The sequence below is a fragment of the Leishmania donovani genome, chromosome 35, assembly GCF_000227135.1.
Source record: "Leishmania donovani BPK282A1 complete genome, chromosome 35".
In the NCBI taxonomy this organism is placed as follows: domain Eukaryota; phylum Euglenozoa; class Kinetoplastea; order Trypanosomatida; family Trypanosomatidae; genus Leishmania; species Leishmania donovani.
This window is the reverse complement of record NC_018262.1, coordinates 289,403-306,847: the sequence shown is the minus strand read 5'-3', so window position 1 is coordinate 306,847 and position 17,445 is coordinate 289,403. Positions and strand designations below refer to the sequence as shown.

The 17,445-nt window shown below is 63.2% G+C and overlaps 2 protein-coding genes across 2 annotated transcripts; both read right to left on the bottom strand.

Annotated features, from left to right (window-relative positions):
• Positions 1 to 202: 202 nt before the first annotated feature.
• On the bottom strand, positions 203 to 12,745 carry LDBPK_350680 (hypothetical protein, conserved; the record flags this gene model as incomplete). The annotated part of the gene is made up of 1 exon (XM_003864608.1): positions 203 to 12,745. The coding sequence occupies one exon, from the start codon at positions 12,743 to 12,745 to the stop codon at positions 203 to 205; it is 12,543 nt and encodes a 4,180-aa protein (XP_003864656.1).
• A 717-nt stretch (positions 12,746 to 13,462) lies between these two features.
• On the bottom strand, positions 13,463 to 17,302 carry LDBPK_350670 (RING finger protein, conserved; the record flags this gene model as incomplete). The annotated part of the gene is made up of 1 exon (XM_003864607.1): positions 13,463 to 17,302. One exon carries the CDS (start codon positions 17,300 to 17,302, stop codon positions 13,463 to 13,465), a length of 3,840 nt encoding a protein of 1,279 aa, XP_003864655.1.
• Between the last annotated feature and the right edge of the window lie 143 nt (positions 17,303 to 17,445).

Here is a 17,445-nt window from a genome sequence, read left to right as displayed (position 1 = left end):
GCACGCAGGCCTGTTTGCGCGCACTACCCTTTCCTGCTTGCTTGCTGGTGCGCTAGTAGGGAGAGCGAGGGAGGCGCGAAGCCGTGAGGGAGCACGTCCGTCGGCGAAGCGCTGTCGCCAACAAGCACGAAGAGCAGCACTGGATGCGTTGATGCACCAATACGTGCGTCACTTTACCCTCTTTTCGCTTGTGGAGGAGGCACTAAGCGCTGCGGCGGGACTGCTGCATCTGCTTGCGTTCCTCCCGCTCCATCTGGCGATGGCTGCGCTTCAGCGCCTTCTTTGTGTTCTGCGTCACTTGCTGATCGCGGCGAGCCTCGTGGATGCTGGCAAGCTGTGTCTTGAGTGTCACGAGCACCTCATCCAAAGGCACACGACCAGCAGCCGCATCCGCTTCGTCGCCGTCGTTAGCTGCGGCCACCGCCGCCGCAGAGCGTGAGCGCTTCTTCCCTAGCGGTGCTTCATCGTCTTTCTTCGCCGTCGATGCGTTCGCTCGAACCGGCGTGGCCAGCTCTTGGCGGCGCTCCTCCAGCTGTTGCACCACAACCCCCGCCACCTGAAAGGCAATGAGCGAGATCTTCTCGGAGATCGGCTTCGCCCGCAGTCCTAGCCCGAGCAACGGCACCACACACTCGCGTAGCAGCGTCGCTGGGCAGAGTTGGGTCTGCGCCAGCCACCGCACCTGTGCGTTGTGAACGCTGTATTCTAGGTTCGGCTCCGCGCCGTCACTGACATTGGTCGCTACCTCGCGCGGCAGCACCGACGCCCAGCCACCAAACAGCTGCAGTAGCGTGGTGCTGCGTACCATGTAGTTCACAAGGCTTTCCTGCTGCACGACTGGAGAGGTGAGAGAGAAGAGCTGATGCTGCAGCGATGTGTACACGGTGCGCACACGCTGCTGAACATCTCGATGGTAGCGGTGCCGGCCGGTCGTGGCGGCGCGTGTCAGAGCGAAGAGCGCCAGTTGGACCTGGGCTCGCAGCACGTAGATGGCGACCTTGAGCAGCTCGCTTCGAACGGGGTTGGCAATCGCGCGGTGGGCGTTGTACACCTCCATCGCCACATCGGATGTGCTCACGATACCTAGGAGACGCTTCAGGAGGCTGGAGAAGGCTTGCAGGGTCTGCAAGGCTTGTGCGACGGCCGCCTTTGAGGGCACGCTTGTCGCCTCCGTGACGAATAGGAGAGCGGCTACGTCGCCGTCGCCTTTGCTCGCCGTGGTGTCGCCATCGGTTGTGCCACTGTCTGCCTGCCCGCATGCCGACTCCTGCCACGCGTCCTCTTGCAGGTAGTAGCAGTGGCGTTCGACGTAGGTGTAGAGGTAGTGTCGCAACACCCGCATCGCCACCGCACGCACCCACGGATGGGTGTGCAGAATGAGCACTTCCGTAATGTGGGGCAGAAGGCGTGGCGCCAGAAGCGGATACAGCTCGTGCGGCAGCGCCGTCAGCATCGTCTCGGCGGCGCGCAGACTATAGAAGATGTACGCCCACCCTTCCGTCTCCACCTTTTCACGCGACTTCGCGGATAGCTGATGCAGCTGCTTGTTGCGGCGCGCGGCAGCCAGTTGATCGAACATACATCCATCAAGCACAGCTTCGACTGACCATGCGCAACAGGCCTGGAAGGCAGCACGGTTCTGCGCCTTGGCTGCTGCTGCGTCCTCGTCGCCGTCGTCGTCCTCGCCCTTCTGGTCGGCGCCGAGCTCGTAGAACTCAGCCAGGGCAGGGACAATGGCGGCCCACGTTTGCACACCCATGCTGCGCGTCGCCCGCGGCTGCGCGGCGGCCATCCACGACGACAGGATAGGGACCAGCACATCGACGCCGGCGCAGCGGGCCAGGTGCTGGAGAACGGTGCCGCCCTGCCGGCGACACTCGACCCATTCACTGCCCGTCACCGTCGCTGCTAGCGGCACCAGCAGCACCGGCGCCTCCTCGCGCAGGATAACGGCGGGCAGTCGCAGAATGAGCGCGTCGAGCAGCTCCAGCAGCGCCGTGCGCCCCGTCAGCTCCGGGTAGTCGAGGTTGCGACAGTAGAGGTCGATGTGAGACTTGAACTTCTCTGGCGTCAGGCGGTACTCTAGGAGGAAGCGGACAAGGATGAGGATGCAACGGCGCCGAATGACGCGGTGCGCGCTCCAGTGCAGCAGCAGCTCTGTGATGATGTCCATCAAGTCGTATATTTCAGCGATGTGCACGTGCTTGCCGAGGACGGCGTAGAGGAGACTAAGGCAAACAGACATGTACTCGTTCCGCTCCATCAACTCGGCACGGACGAGCTTCACGAGTTGTACTGCGTTGGACTCCGAGACGACGTACTTTTGGTGAGCTACCATGGCCGCCGTGAGGCGGATGGCTCGCTGTTTGATAACGGAGCCGCGCTCAATGAAGCTGGTCACGGTCTCGAAGAGCTCCTTCTGCAGTCCGTTGACAGCGTCGAGCGGTGGTCGCAGGGAGACAAGTGCGAGCAGGCAATCGAGCGCGTTCGCGACGACCGCGTCGCTGCCTTCGCCCTGCAGGCACGTCAGAACGGCAGGGACGAGCGACTCGAGCAGGCCACGATGCTCGCGCGTGAAGGTGACTGTGAGATCGCTTCCAGGGGCTAGGAGGGCCGCGGCCAGCTGCGCCTCGCCCCGCGCCTGACGGGTAGCATTCTTCGCGTCCCCTTCTGCCACTGCTTGCGTCTCCGCAAACGCCCCCAGCCCGTCCACGTTCTCGCCATTCTCGACGGCGTCGGTGCCCGCTGCGCCGCCCTCTTCTTCCTCATCCTCCTCCGATCCGCGCTCTGTGTGAGCCTCCTGCGCTTCATCGACGTGGCCCTCCTCGTCTTGGACACCATCGTCATCGCCTGACGTGGCACTGTCCTCCCCATCTGCCTCCCGCTCCTGCTGCCGCGCACGGTGGTGGCGCAGCATGTCCAGCTTCATGGCCGCCTTTGAGTAACGCTTTTCCTTGCCGATCCCTAACACTTGCTTCAGCACGCTGAGCAGAAACTTTAAGAGGAACTCGTCGAGGGTATCGAGCACAACGGCCGTGACCGGGTCCTCGCGGTAGAAGTTCTTCGCCGCCTCCATCAGCTCCTTCCCGTACCGACCGCGGTACACCCGCAGCTTCTGCTTCTGCTGCGTGGCCAGGATGGTGTGCGCACTGAAGTCGACGTCGACGCGCTCCGGCACCGGGGCGACGAGGTAGTTCTGATCCAGCTGCTCCTTGCGGCTCTGGCGTTCTGCCGTGTGCAGGATGACGTGCGCGTTGCCGCGGATGCGCCGCGTGCCATTCTTTGCCTCGAACGCGACGATCTTCTCCTCGCGCGTGCGATTGTGCTGGTCGAGCAGGCGGCGCACCTGCTCAAACGACTTCTCGACTGACATGGTCGGGTTCGCCATGATAGAGCGTGCGACGCGCACGGCGAGCAGACGCACCTTGTTCACGAAAATCAGATCCGCACTCCCGCCCTTGCTGATGGTCAGATACTTGCTCTTCATCTCCTGCACCAGCAATGCGCGGGCTCTGGCACTGCCATGCAGCTCCCCCGAGCTCATGGCGGTTTCGGATGGCGGTGTGAGCACCCACGTGATGCGGTGAAGGAACGCCTGCATCACTGTCTCGGCGTCGCAGTGCTTGCCGAGAAAGGCGAAGCCCTGTAACGCCCGGTTGCGTTTCACTTCGACCATGGTGCTCATCACCTCCACCTGCTCTTTTTGCACACCTACCTCGCCAAGGTAGTCGTCCAGGAAGATGAGCAGCAGGTCCTCCAACACCTCTGTGAGGCAGTCAATGCCGTGCCGGTAGTCGAACCTGGCGTGCGTGGCGGTGCCGAGCTCTTGCAGTAGTGCTTCCTCCGCGCGCTCGACAGCGGTGTCCTCGTCTACCTGCTCGGCCGGTGGCACATCTGTTCCGCTCTTGCCATCCTTGTCTGCGGCCTTCTCTGTGCGCTGCCGGCGCGACGGAGGCGATGACGGACTGTTGCGCCGGTGCTGTTTCTTCGCCCCCTCCAGAGCCTCCTGCACCGGATCTTGAGGAGCACTACGCGCGGGCGAGTGGGAGGCGGCGGCCACTGCAGCGGACGAGGAGGACCTGGATGGTTGCAGGAGCTTGCTGTTCGGCTCATAGAGCTGGTGCAGGAGCGTCACGAGTGTGTAGCCGAGCACGTGGAGCTGGTAGCCGTGAACGAGATTGTCCTTCAGCTTTGCCACCACGAACTTCAGCTTGGACGGTCCCGTCTCCTGCAGCATCGCACCAAGGATTCGGCGCGCGCTCTCCCGACGCTTGTCATTCTTTGTGCGCAGCTTCTTGATGAGCTCGTCGAGCAGGTGGTCGACGTGCACGTGGAAGCGGTCCTCTGGGAAGTGCTTTACAATCTTTGTGATCGCCATCGCCACTGGCAGCTGCAGCAGCGCATTTTTCGCCTGCGCCGACGCCGCGTCTTCGCGCTCCTGCTCCTGACGCACAGCAGTAATGCTGTGCTGGTTAACGGCGCCGCGGCCACTGATTGCCTTGCTCGCTTCCTTGTCACCCAAGTAGCTGTACAGCTGCGGCAGCACGTCGACCTCGAGCACCCGCATTACCTTCGCGTGACGGTACTCACGCTGCTTCGCGGACAGCTCGGCGCGCACGGCATCGTCCACGTCGTTGACCTCGTCTTCCTCCGCTTCCCCATCATCGCCCACGTGGGCCGCCGCACCTTCGGCGCTGGCCTCAGCAGGGTCGTCCAGAAAATGGAAGGTGCTGAGCACCTGAACCACGCCGCGCAGCATCGTCGCTCGCAGGTTGGCATTCGCATTCGCGTTCGAGAGGAAGAGCGACAGCACGCGGTAGTACGCCATCCACGGCAGACGCGCCGCAATGGAGCTCACTGTGAGCAGCACGGCGTCGCAGTAGCCACGCGCACGACCCTCCGTCAGGTTGGCCTGGCTGCGCTTGCCCTCCGCAAAGTCCTTCACAGCGCTCAGCAGAAACGGCACAAAGACGCGCAACACGTCACGCACGTTCATATCTGGGGCGTGCTGCCGCAGCACCGCCAGGGCATGTAGGCGGCACCTATGCTGGACGTGGCCGACGTTTGCGTAGAAGTTCTGCTCCGTGTTGGGGGAGTACAGCAGAGCGAAGCTCGGGAACTCAGCGCTGAAGTGGCGCCCGAAGCCCTCAAAGGCCTGCATGTGCGCACAGCGAATGTGAACATCCTTGGCCACGACGCCGCGCCGCAGGGAGGCGAGAACCTCGTGGCGTAGCGTAGTCTCGAGCAGCTGTGTCCTGTACGCCAGCTGCTGTTCCGTGAGTCCTGCATTGCCGCTGCTGCGCTGACCTCCCAGGGAGGCGTAGCGCACCATCGAGTGCAGTAAAGGCAGCACGAGCGCGCGGATTGTCTGCTCGGGGTCTCGCAGGAAGAAGACGACGTTCGCGGCCAGAACTGCCATTGCTTCGGTCGCAAGTACCGGTGCGTACTCCTTGTCGAGAGGCAGCTGCACGTCCTCGGCACCGTCGTACGCCCGCACCTTCCGCACCGAGCTGGTGCCGCTTCCGCCTTTGACGTTGCTGTCGGCAGTACAACCGCGGTGAAGAGCGCCGTAGTTGCCGAAGTAAACGAAGAAATCATGAAGAGAGTGCAGGGTGTGGTAGCGCAGCTCGAAATCGTACCGCTCAAACGTCTCGTCGTTCTCAAAACTATTCAGGCAGGCGACCGCACGCGCCGCCGCGGCGAGCTGGCGGCGGAACCACTCCATCCGTGGCGGGTCGGCCGACGGCGACGAGGTTGGCAGTGCGAGCTTTGCCACCGCCAACGACAGTGTGGCGCAGAGGGTGTGCCGGGCGTGTGGATTGACGACCAAGTTGAAGAGCCGCACCAACGGCTGCCAGTGCGCTCGGTAGTCGACCTCCGCCACCTGCTCCATCAACGCCTGGGCGATGCCTGTCACCATTTGCGTTGTGGGCGCGTCCGTCATGCACACGGGGTGGGCGACCATCTTCAGTGCAAGCTCGAGCAGGCGGTTCAGCATGCTCGCCAGCGAGGACGCCGACGCCGACGCCGACGTCGCCGAGCCGACATGCAGGAATCGCGACAGCTGCGCAATGGTGCGCATCACCTCTCGCCACATGGACACACTGAGGGACATGATGGACGTTGGCCTTTCCCGGTCACGCGCACTTTGGCGGCCCTTTGGCGAGGCCGTGCGGGTCGGCTTGCTGCTGCGTGACGGCTTTCGCCGCTCTGCGCGGGCAGCCACTGCCTCCCCCGACCCTCTTGACGCTGCCGCGGTTGCTGTTGTCATCGCTGCCGCCGCGGCTTCCTTTTCCTCTCGCGCGGCGCCCGAAGTGAGGAGGGTGTAGAGGGAGGTAAAGACGCGCACAATGTGCTTCTCCAGGAAGGAGTGCCGAAACATCGTCCTCACCGGCAGACGACTGCTGTACACTCCGCCCTTCTTGTCCGCAACAGCCGCAGGTATACCGGGGAGCTCGTGCACCGGCTCCTCTGCGCAGCTCAGCAGCTCTGAGACACAGCGGAGACCTTCGTTGAGAGCCTGCGTCGAGGCACGGTGCACCGAGGCCGCATTGTGGTTCACGGCGAACACCTCCTCCAGCGTCCCGACGGCAACGTCAGGGTAGGCAGAAAAGAGCGGAAGAAGAGCTGGGCTGCGGACCCACGCCGTCAAGAGGCGCAGCACCGGGGTAACAGAGCTCTTTGCCGCCACTGCCACCGCGCCCCGCCCGGCGCGGCTGACAAGCGCGCCTCTGCCACCGTCCACCGTGGTACCTTTCGAGTTCTCAAACAGCATGGTGAGATAGCGCGTGAAGAGGGGGAGTGCTGTCGTGGTGGCGGCATGGCCCACTGCGCTGCTACTCCCGCGGACGCTCGCGTCACTCCTGCCACGCAGCACATCCATGACGTCCTCAGGGAACTGCTCGAACAGCAGCGCCACAATCGTCATTGCGGCGCGGCGGACGTGGGCCAAAGACGTGGAGAGAGCGCTGGTGGCCAGTGACTTGTTCAGCAGCGCAGCCCACCGCCGCGCTCGCTCCTCCTGCGGCGTCGCTTCGTGGCTGGTGAGGCTCGCGAGCAGGTTGTCCACCGGTGCACGCAGCGACTGCTTGCACGCTACAAGGTAGGCTTGGAGGGCCACGTGCAGGCATGTTGACACGTAGACGGAGAAGCGCTGCCCCACAGCGTGCAGCATCGCCTCCAGGAGCCGCAGCGCTCTGCTAAGCTGCTTCAGGAAGCGCTCAAGGCGTCGAATACCGTGATGGCTGGAGCGCCGGCGCGGCTCCGAGATAGTGGCCGTGCCCCCGGCACAGTCACTGGCGCCACCTGCCTCCTTCGCCAGCGACATGCCACACCCCCTGTACACAATGTCCTCCCACACGTTGGCGAGAAAGTCGTATGCGCTCGCGCCGTCAGCAGCCACGGACGCCAACGTCGTGGAAGCCGGCATGGCGAAGGACAAGAGGCGATGCAGCAGCTGGTCAAACACCTCTGCGAGAGGGTCCTTTGCTGTAGCGCCGGGGCTGACGCTGCTGCTGCTGTTGTTGCTCACCGCCGCCGATGGGGTAAGATGATCGAGGTAGCTCATCAGCCGCCGGCTCAGCACTGCCTGCTCCTTCAGTTTCTTCTTGGACACCGCTGTCAGTAGCTTCGGCAACGCGAGGGACAGAGCCGCCGAGACGTACGCGACAACGTCGTGCGCCGGCACGTCGCTCTCGACGTGGAAGGCGCTGAGGAAAGCGAAGAGGTTCTTCATGCTGTCACAGTACGGGACGAGCTTAGCGTGATACGTGTAGAACGGCTCCACGCGCAGGCGCTTGAGGTTGTCCACGGCGACGCGCTGCAGCCGCGGGTTCACCTCGGAGAGGTACGATACGTATATGCCCTGCAGCTCCGCATTTCGGGCATCAATGTCACGCTGCACGGCCGCCGTTACATGCCTGCGCTGATGGGCGGTCAGCACCCCACTCGGCGCGGCGGCGCATGCCCGCATCGCGACCTCCAGTCGCTGGTCGAACTTGCGCAGCTGCGAGCCGTCGACGCCGCTTGGATGGCGGTTGCGCTCCACCGCGACAAGTTCGAGCACGACATCCTCCACGAGGCGCACCTTGCGATCGATTGCGGAGCTCGACTTCACCATCGCCTCCATTATGGAAAGGAACGTCTGGGCAAGAGTGGAGCGGTCGGTGGAGGTGGCGTACAGGGCGGCCGTGGTGACGCTGGTGCCCTGCTGCTGCTTGCGGCTGGTCGCCGCCTTCGCTGCGTCGACCGAGTTGCTCATGCAACACTGCGACAGCATCCAATGCTGATCCCACCGCACTACCTCGTAATCTGCCTTGGTGCTGTTCAGCAGAGTCATCGCCGCAGTGCTGTACTGCGTGCTGGAGAAGACGCGGCTCACGAGCTCACCCTTGACGTGGCGCTGCTGGTCGGTGAGGTGGATGCCGTAGAGGCACGGCAGCTGGGCCAGCTGCGCCTGACACGATGCGGTGGCGGCCGCTGCATCATCCGCATTGCCAGTGACCGCGTGCTCATCACCACGCAGGTGCACCTTCTCCGCCGATGAGGTCGCATCACCGGCGGCGACTACGTCACCCATGACCAGTGCTCTAGCGTGAACGCACACGACGGAGTTCCACACCACCGGCTCCAGCCGCCGGAGACGCTGCGGCTTGTGGTGCTGCGCCGGCGTGGCGAGGCTTGTGCTACTACTGCCACCTTTTCGGGTCTCTTCGTCTCCTTGCTCATCCAGCCCCGCCTCAGTGTTGCGGCCGTCGTCGTCGTCGTTGTCGTCGATGTCCTTGACGCTCATCAGGCCCGTTTGCTCCTGCGCCACCAAGCTGCATAGCACCTTCGACGCGATCTCCCACGCGCCGGTGAACTTCATGTAGAGAAAACCAATCATTGTGCGCGCAATGAGTTGACGATGGAAGGGCTGTGTGATGGCGCCAGACTCCACTTGGTACGTCAGCAGTGATAGCTCCTGCTGCATGCCGTCGAGCTTGCCGGTGTGCGAGAGCGGGTTGAAGCGCGCGGCACTGAGCAGCGCATCAATCAGGTCAAGCGGCACCGCTGGGGCACCGACGAGACGGTCTGCCATGTCCAGAGATGGATGACACACTAGGCGCAGCAGCCGCAGCGCCAGTAGGCGAAGGCCGGCAATCGGGGCGGCGAGACACTCGAGGAGCACATCCTGCACAAAAGCTCTGTGAAGGACACTCGGCAGTGCCGCACGCAGGGAGCGCAGTGCTGCTCGTGTGTGCGCAGGGAGCGCCTCCGCTGCAAGAGCGGGCATGCCACGCATCTGCGCGAACGCAGCGACCCCCGTTCCAGAGTCATCCCCGTAGAGCTGACTGTTCGAGTTGAGACTGAACATCCAGAGCAGAGCGTGCAGCAACACCTCTGCGCCGTGCAGGAGCTGAACGCGCGTCTGATCCGACAAGGCGGTCGAGGCTGCAGCGAGCTCCGTGTCTTCGTCGACGGGGTTGTTGGTGCTGCTGCTTCCCGAAGTTTCACGAGGCGAGGTGGCCGCGCGAAGCTGCTGGAAGCCATGCACCAGAACCGCCACTGTGCGGCAAAGGTGACGCAGGCCCTCCTGCTCATCGTCGCGTGTAGCGCTGCCGTCGTGCACACCGTTATCGGCCGCGTGCTGACTCTTCAGTGACTTCTTCTTCAACAGCTTCGTGCCACTGCGTGCGGAAGGCCTAGTGGTCAGGTGCACCAGCATGGCCGCCACCTCCGCGTACAAGGCATAGACGGCTGGGTCCAGCGCGGTGGTGCGAACCGACGACGACGCCGCCGCGGCCGTCCTCACTGCCGGTCGAGACGACTTTGCACCTTCCTGGTCTTGCTCCTCGATACTCTGCAAGAGGCTCAGGAGAGCCGCCTTCACGGGAGAGGTCGACGACGGCGTTGCCGCCACTGCGTTTGATACCAGCAGCTGGATGAGCGGCAAGGCACAAGAGACGTAGGCCATTGCCTCCGACGCAGTCGAGGACGGCGCTGAGCCCTGCGTTGCCTTGTAGTACTGCAGGAGTTCCAGTGTCATGGACTCGAGCACGTCGCGCATCGACACTTCTCTGTTTGTTGCTGCAACTGCGCTGTTTCCTTTGGTGTTGTTCCACTTGGCTGCGGTGGACGGCATCGACTTGAGGCGCAGCAGCTGTTGCAGCGGGCTCACTACCATGTGCTGTGTGTGGTCCTGCAGGAGTCGGCTCAGCAGCACCGCACGCCGCACGCTTGACTGGCGCAGCGCGGTGATCATAGCATCATCGAGCGAGGTCGACAACGCGGCCGTATGCGTGGCTGCACTACGCAGTTCGCGCACGTCGACTGTGGCGCCCTGCCAGAGGGCCATCCCGATCGTGTGCAGTAGGGTGAGAGCAAAGGGGGTAAGGTAGGACGGGATGCGCAGGTGCTCGCTGCGACGCTGCGCACGCTTCGCGGCGTAGGCGCCCCCCGCTTCTTTCCCATCGGCGCCGTCATCATCCTCCGACATGTAGGCGTCTTCGCGGGTGTCGTGCAGGCCAGCGGTGCTGCCAACACGATGTGCACCACCTTCCCCTCCCACGAGATCACGCGCGTCGGCCTCCTCAGCCATGCGGCGCTCTTGCTCGAGGGCGAAAGCGTAGTTCTTCTGCAGCACATCTTGTGCGAAAGCGAAGAGGATCTGCTGCGCCTGTTCACAGCGGTGACACCGCGCGACGTGCGGCAGCGCCTTCGTGGCCGCCTTGACGCACACCTGCACCGCTGCCTTGGCAACTGGCACAAACCACTGCTGCAGCTGTAGGAGATGCGAAGATACATCCGCACCGGCGCCCGCGCTGGAACCAAGGCAGGGAGATAGACAGAGCGGGGAGAGGAGACGGAGAATGGCGGCCGCCACTTCGAGCAGAGTTGTCGCATCCACTGCAGCGTGCGCCCTTGCATCGTCCGTGTCCAAGGAGGCACTGGAAGGTGGGTGGCGAAGCGCCGCGAGCAGCTGCGCCGCGAGGCGCTGCAGTAGCGCTGACTCACGACTGTCAACCCACAACGCGAAGTTCACCGACCCCATCATGGCCGTAAGGAAATCAATGTAGTGTGGCCAAGACGGCGACAGGTAGGCCGAGCCAAGGCTGAGCACGGCCGCCGCGAGGATGCGGTGACTGGGGCGCATGGTGGCGTTCTTCACGGCGGAGACGGCACCGTCTCCCTTTGCCGCCTCCGCCGAAGCGCCGTCGTCGAGCTCGTCCTCGTCGGAAGAGCCTGGCCGAAGGAAGGCAGACTGCTTCTTAGTTTCCCGCAGCACTGTCGCGGTGGCGTTTCCTAGTGCTAGGCTGCCGATGCTGCGCAGAAGGTGTCGGGCCCCCTGCACGTCACTGCCGCTAAGCACGGTCGCACCCTCCTCCCCTTCCTCGCCGTCCTCGCCGTGATCTGGCAGGCCAAACGCGACAGACCAGCGCGTGGAGTGAAGGTCGGCATACCGCCGCATCTCCTTGTGTTGCACTGCCGCATCATCTCCGTCCTCCTCGCTGACGGCGTCGAGGAAGGGGACAAGCGGGTGTCGAAGTTGGTGCATGAGCCGCACCACATCAACGGGCGAGCGCGCCTCGTCCCAGTTCCCGTCTTGCCGCGTCAGGAGCTGGAAGGCGTGCAAGAGGCGCACGTAGTGGGTTTCAAAGGAGGAGCTCAGGGAACCGCGCACACCTCGAAACAGCTCCCCGATAAAGTAGGTTAGCCCATCCACGACTGGATGGTGAGGCAACGTCGTCCGCACGAAATCGAGCAGCTGCACACTGTTCGCCCAGATTGAAGTGGATGGCGCAGCTCCAACAGAGCTCTGAGTGCCGTCACTCTCCTCTTCACCCACGCTGTCGTCGCCATCGCCATCGCGCTCACTGACGCTGCCACGACTACTCGTTTCGTCCCAGTCCCGTTCCACGGCTGCCGCTGCAGTTGCGGTCTCTTCGTAGCTGCGCAACACATCCCCACAAGCTTCCTCCACCACCAGCGGCAGCAGAGGACGGCTCAGACGACACAAAAAGGCTAGCAGCTCCGCCGACAGCCGCCGCACGTACTCCTTTGTGTCGTGCAGCTGCGCAACGTATTGCCGAATCACCCGACGAACGAGAGCGGCGTGGGCTGGGTCGGCCCAGCACTCACGCAGCTCGCGACACCACGCTGCCTGCACGGCGAACACCAGTTGCAGCCGGGCCGTGTCAACGATCAAGTGCCCATAGTGGTCATAAATGCCAGCCTGCACTGCCTGCTGAAAGATCTGAAAGTAGGGCAGGAACTTGCTGCTCATGTCCCGCACGAACGCAATGGTCAGTCGTGCAAAGGCCTCGTACGCCTGCGTCGTCGATCCGTCCCCGTGCTGCCGTTGTACCGACACGGTTTTCGTGGCTTCTTTGGTGCCTGCCGACTCATCAGTGGTCGCGTCGACGCGGTGATCTCTGCGGTCGATCAAGCACGCCAGCAGTTTCTGCGCAAGCTGCCGGTGGTGCAGCTGAAAGAGCGAGTTCGTCTCGCACAATTCCAGCACTTCCCAGCGGAACTTCTTGAAGTCCTTCGAGGTGTGCGAGAGAAGCTGCTCATTCAGCTCGACATAGAAGGCAGGGCGGCCTGCCGTCGAGCTGCCTTCCGCAGCGCTGGTACTCGATACCGCAAGACCGAGGCTGAGGTTGCCGAGGACCGTGTGCCCTAGCCCTAGACGCACATGCTCGACGGCATGTCGGAACACCTTTTGCCTTCCCACGAGGGTGTGGCCCTTCTTCTTTGGCGGCATTCCCGATCACTCGCTCTCACCAGGTGCAGCGATGATGATGCGTCGCGTGTGCCTCCCTGGTTTTATTCGTTGCTATTAAGATTACTTGCCGTGTTATCGTATATATGCGTGTTGGTCGTCTTTCCCCTTTTTTTCTGTTTCTTCATCAAGGGTGCAGAGAGGAGAGAAGGCGCCGAATATGGGAGGGAGGCAAGACACACACACACACACACACACACGCACAGACACTTACATACAGGGCGCTGCCGCAGTGCGCTAGACACCCGTCAGCTTGCTGCCGATGTGTATATGTAGATATATATCTTTACTTGGAACAGCGCATGAGGAGGACCCACACTTCCACGTGCCGGCAAGCGAGGGCAAGAGAAGAAAAACGCGTGGACAGAGGGACACGACCATGCACAGATAGAGAGAGAGGAAAGAGTCGTGCTTAGTGAAAAGAGACGTGGGAAGAGGAGGGGACACGCCCCACCAGAGAGCGACTCCACGTCATGCACCCACACAAGCCTTACATGCTCGCGCCGGGGTGGTCGGCGAAACGCAAACAACAGGCATACACGTACACACCCCACGAGCCCTGCGCATGCGTGAGCAAAGGGCGTGCCACCACGCTGGTTTTCTTGTCGTTACTTTGCGTGCTTCTGTGCATCCTGGTGAGAGCCCATCCGTGAGCGCGGGCCGGGGCGCGTGCTCGTAAGCCGAGCAGGTGCCTGGCCGCTACGGAGTGTCGGTGTAGAGCAAGCTACGGTACACTCCAGCTCGCTGCGCTGGAAGAGCCGCAGCTCCTTCGACTTGCCGTTCGCCCTCTGCGCCGCACTCGCCCATCGAGAAAGCAGCAGCATCGAGCCGCCTCCTTGCCCGTTCGCCGCTGCTCCGCATTTCGGCTGTGATGATGGATGACGCGCTGACGTCGCCGGCATCTTCTTGAGTTGGCGACAGCGCCGAGATGTTGACGCTGCTGCCGGCACAGCGGCGCCCTTGCGCAATGTTCTCCAATAACCAGCTGGACGGGCGAGCCTCCTGCCGGTGTGACGCGCCTCCATACAAAGAGGCGCTGCCAGGAAGAACCGGCGCCGCTACGACGGCGACGAGCGCTGCGAGACGATCGAGAAAAACCTTGAAGCGTCGCAAATACGCCCGGGTGCGAGCGGTGCTGTCATCTCCTGACGCCGGCGATGAAGAAGAGGGCGACGTGCGCGGCGTTTTCCCGCGCACATTTTTCTCTGCTACCAGCTGCGCGAAAACATCGCGTGCCACCGCCATGCTGTAGAGGAGGAAGAATGTGTGCTGGGCACCGCAGGAGCGGACTGGGCTCGCTGCCGACGGCGGCGGCGATGGCTCTCGCCAGCAGTCCGCCACGTCTACATGGATCCACAAGCTGCCGGTGCCACTGGTGCGTCGATGCCGAAGGTGTGAAGCCAGCGCCTTTACCAAAGAGTCCGTGTCTGTCGCGCTGCGCCCCTCTACCACGCTGTCGCCGTCCTCCAAGGCAGCGGCGGTTGCCACAAGGGCCTCGAAGAGCGTCCACGAAAGTTCCACTGCTGCGCCACCGGCCACCAGCAGCAGACGTCGCCAAGCTCGTTGCGGGTGGCCATCCGTCGCCGACCAATTGCCGATACCGTGTATGATGCCGCTGAAAGGCACCCCATCTCTGCGTCGCTTGCGCGACGATAATGAGAGAGGCGCCACCACCGTCGGAGGCGCACCCATTGCTTGCGGTGACTGCCACAACGCTGCACGGGTCCACTGTTGGTAGAGCATCTCACCCAGCTGCCGCGTGGCGCCGTCTGGCAGGAGAAAGAACACGTACGTATCTACGGCAGCGTGGGTCGCAGTCGTATCAGAGCCGTTTTGAGTGTTGCGCGGTTGCGCGGTGGGGTGTAGGTGGGCCAAGAGAGCGCGCTGCGTTGTGGCCATCCACGAGCCCGGCAGTGACTCTGCGAGGCGCTGTGGCTGGGAAGAAGCGCCAGACGCCGCCGTCAGTCGCTCCAGCGCGTTCTGGAATGCATTCGGCCTCTGCCGCTCACGCACCAAAGGCGATGGTGTGCCATCCACGACAGCGGTGCTCGTTTGCCACCCAGAGACGGCGTGCGCCGTCCAAGGCGAAGACGTCGGAGACGCGACCCACGTCATGTCCACGCATGGGACACCGAGCACGAGAGCTGTACAGGCGGTTGGGGTGAGCTTAGGGAGGAGACGCAAGCCTGATGGGTCGCTTCGGCACGACTGCTGTGGGTAGTGCCCCACCACGCAAAGGATCGGCGGCGGTGGGTGCGGAGCACCGTTGCATGTCGAGTCAACTGCACACTCGCTGCTATCCTCTTCTGCTGCTACGTCTGCCTGCCAGCGAACGCGACCGTGCCGCAGGGCGGCAAAACACGGAGGCAGTCGGGGATGTCGACGGACTAGTGCTGTGTGCAACTCCCAAACATCCTGCATGTGCACGAAGGTCAGCGCATCCTTCACGGTGTGACGGCTCACGCCTGAGAAAGCATTCGCCGGGATAGGGCGTCGATGTTCGCGATCGACACCACCGTTGCCTCTCCTTTCTCCCCGGGCAGCGCACTCATCTTCACCTACCTCAGCGACTTGTACAGTGGAGTAGGGGCATTGACTCGATGGTGCCCGGGTAGTGGGACAGCCTTCGTCACTGTCACTGCTGTCGTCGCTTTTCCTTTCTTCCACCCCGTCCCACACGACAGACCACCCGGATGTGGAAGAGGCGCGCGCACGCAGGATCGCGTCGATGCTGCCGAGGGGCGCCGACAGCCGCGCTGATGGCGGCGCCCGTCCATCCGCCTCCTCCTTTCTCGTTGGAGACGTCGTCACCGGCCACAGCACGCCGCTTTTGTCCGATGGCGTAGGTACAGTGTCAAGTAAGAGGCAGTGGTGGCGTTGGGCTGTGAAAAACGGAAGCAGGGGCTGAGGAGCGTCCGCGTTGGCTGTCGCGACTGCGGTGCCCTTCGCACCCTTCTCGTGCTGGTGGACAGGCGCCAAGTAAAGGTTAACCACCGCATCCACGTCCCCCTCTCCACCCTGCTGAGTGTCCTCGTCTTCTCTGGCATTTGTAGGCGAGTGCCCCAGCACCTCTTCTCGGCACAGCGGCGTTGGGTCCAGCGCGTTGAGCGCAGCACTGCGCTGCCACGAACTGGAGGAGACTATGTTGCGCGGCGCCTCCGTCGTTGCCGCGGAGAGCGCTGGAGCAGGGATGCCGCCTGGCGAGGGAATCAAATCGGCACTGAGCTGGAGAACCGCCGCCACTGCTGCCCCTGCCACGCCGCCGTCCTGCTCCTCAGCCTCGGCTGAGTTGGGCGTCTCTTCCTCGATGGTTTCTACGCCCGCGCTGTGCGCCACGCATGCGATATCAGCGGCAGGGCCAGAGGTCTTACTCACAGTCGCCTGGGCGTCGGCGGCGACCGGGGCTGGAATGCTCGGCACTCGCGATGCAATGTCGACAGCAAACGTGATTTCTTTCCGCGCCCCCCCGGTGCTGCGGCGCCGGCGCCGCTCCGCCTCCTCGTCCTGAGTGCTCCGCCAGTCTTCAGCACCGGGCACTGACGAACGAGGCGCGAAGGCGGCTGTGATGAGGCCAGCCGAATCGCTGGCAGGTTGCCCATGCCACTGCATGTCGCCGTCGATTTCTCCTCCTGCCTCGCCACAGTTTGCAGACGCTGCCCGTGACTCCGTGATGAACGCAGCGCTGTTCGACGTAGTTGCTGTGAGCCGCCCAAGCGCCCCCTCCAGCCCTGGGTACGCCGAATGTAGAGAGTTGCAGAGGTCTGCGAGCGGCTGCAGGGGAACGAGCATCCACTTAAAGGCAGGGCCAAGACACAGTGGGCACATCTGACGCACCTTGCGCCATTTGCGCGGCTGACGTGACGACTGCGCATCGGTAGAGCGTGCAGCCCGGGACCCTAGAGGGACCGCGACTTGCACCTCATCGCAATCGTGATGTCTATCTGCAGTCTCCTCGGTTGCTTGCGGAGCGCCTCCTGGAGTGGTTGCCGCTGTGCTGGCGCGCAATGATTTCGCGGACGTGGACACCACAGTCGCGGCAGCCCATCGCACTTCAGCGGCGCCGACCTCCTTCTCCAGCGTACACCACGGCCATTCTATCATCCGCGGCGCACATCCATTCTCCAGGGCGTTGTTGATGCACTCGTAGCAGAAGCAGTGACCGCAGGTTTCGATGGCGGCCGGCTGGTGTCGGAGTAGTCGGCCGCAGAGGGCGCACGTTAGACTTAGCTTGAGAAGGACGCAGTCGTGCAAGGAGAGAGTGGCAGCGCTAGCGAGGGGCTGCGTTGTGTGTGGCATTGTCGCAGGTAGCACGGCGCTGGACGTTGATGTGGCGGTTGCAGGGGCCGCGGCGATGGCCTCCGCAGTGGCGCGCTGCTCCTCAGCTGCCGCTTCGTCCAACGCAATGAAGAATTGTGTGAAGGAGAAGTCGACGAGGGACATTGATGAGGGCCGGCGCGGCGGTGGGGTGTCAGTGGTTTGTTCATGATGCTGATCCGGCGGCCGCTGCGCAGGCGGTGAGGCAGCGAGCTGAGTGACCATGAAGGCGCTGTATTTATGTGTGTCTTGTGCGTTGTGATGGTGCCAGATGCACCCCGCTTTCTCTATGAGTTCCTCAGCGATGGAGGCGTCTATGAATCGCCTACGGTGCTAAAAAGACGTTACGCGAGTGCACTGCGGGGCTG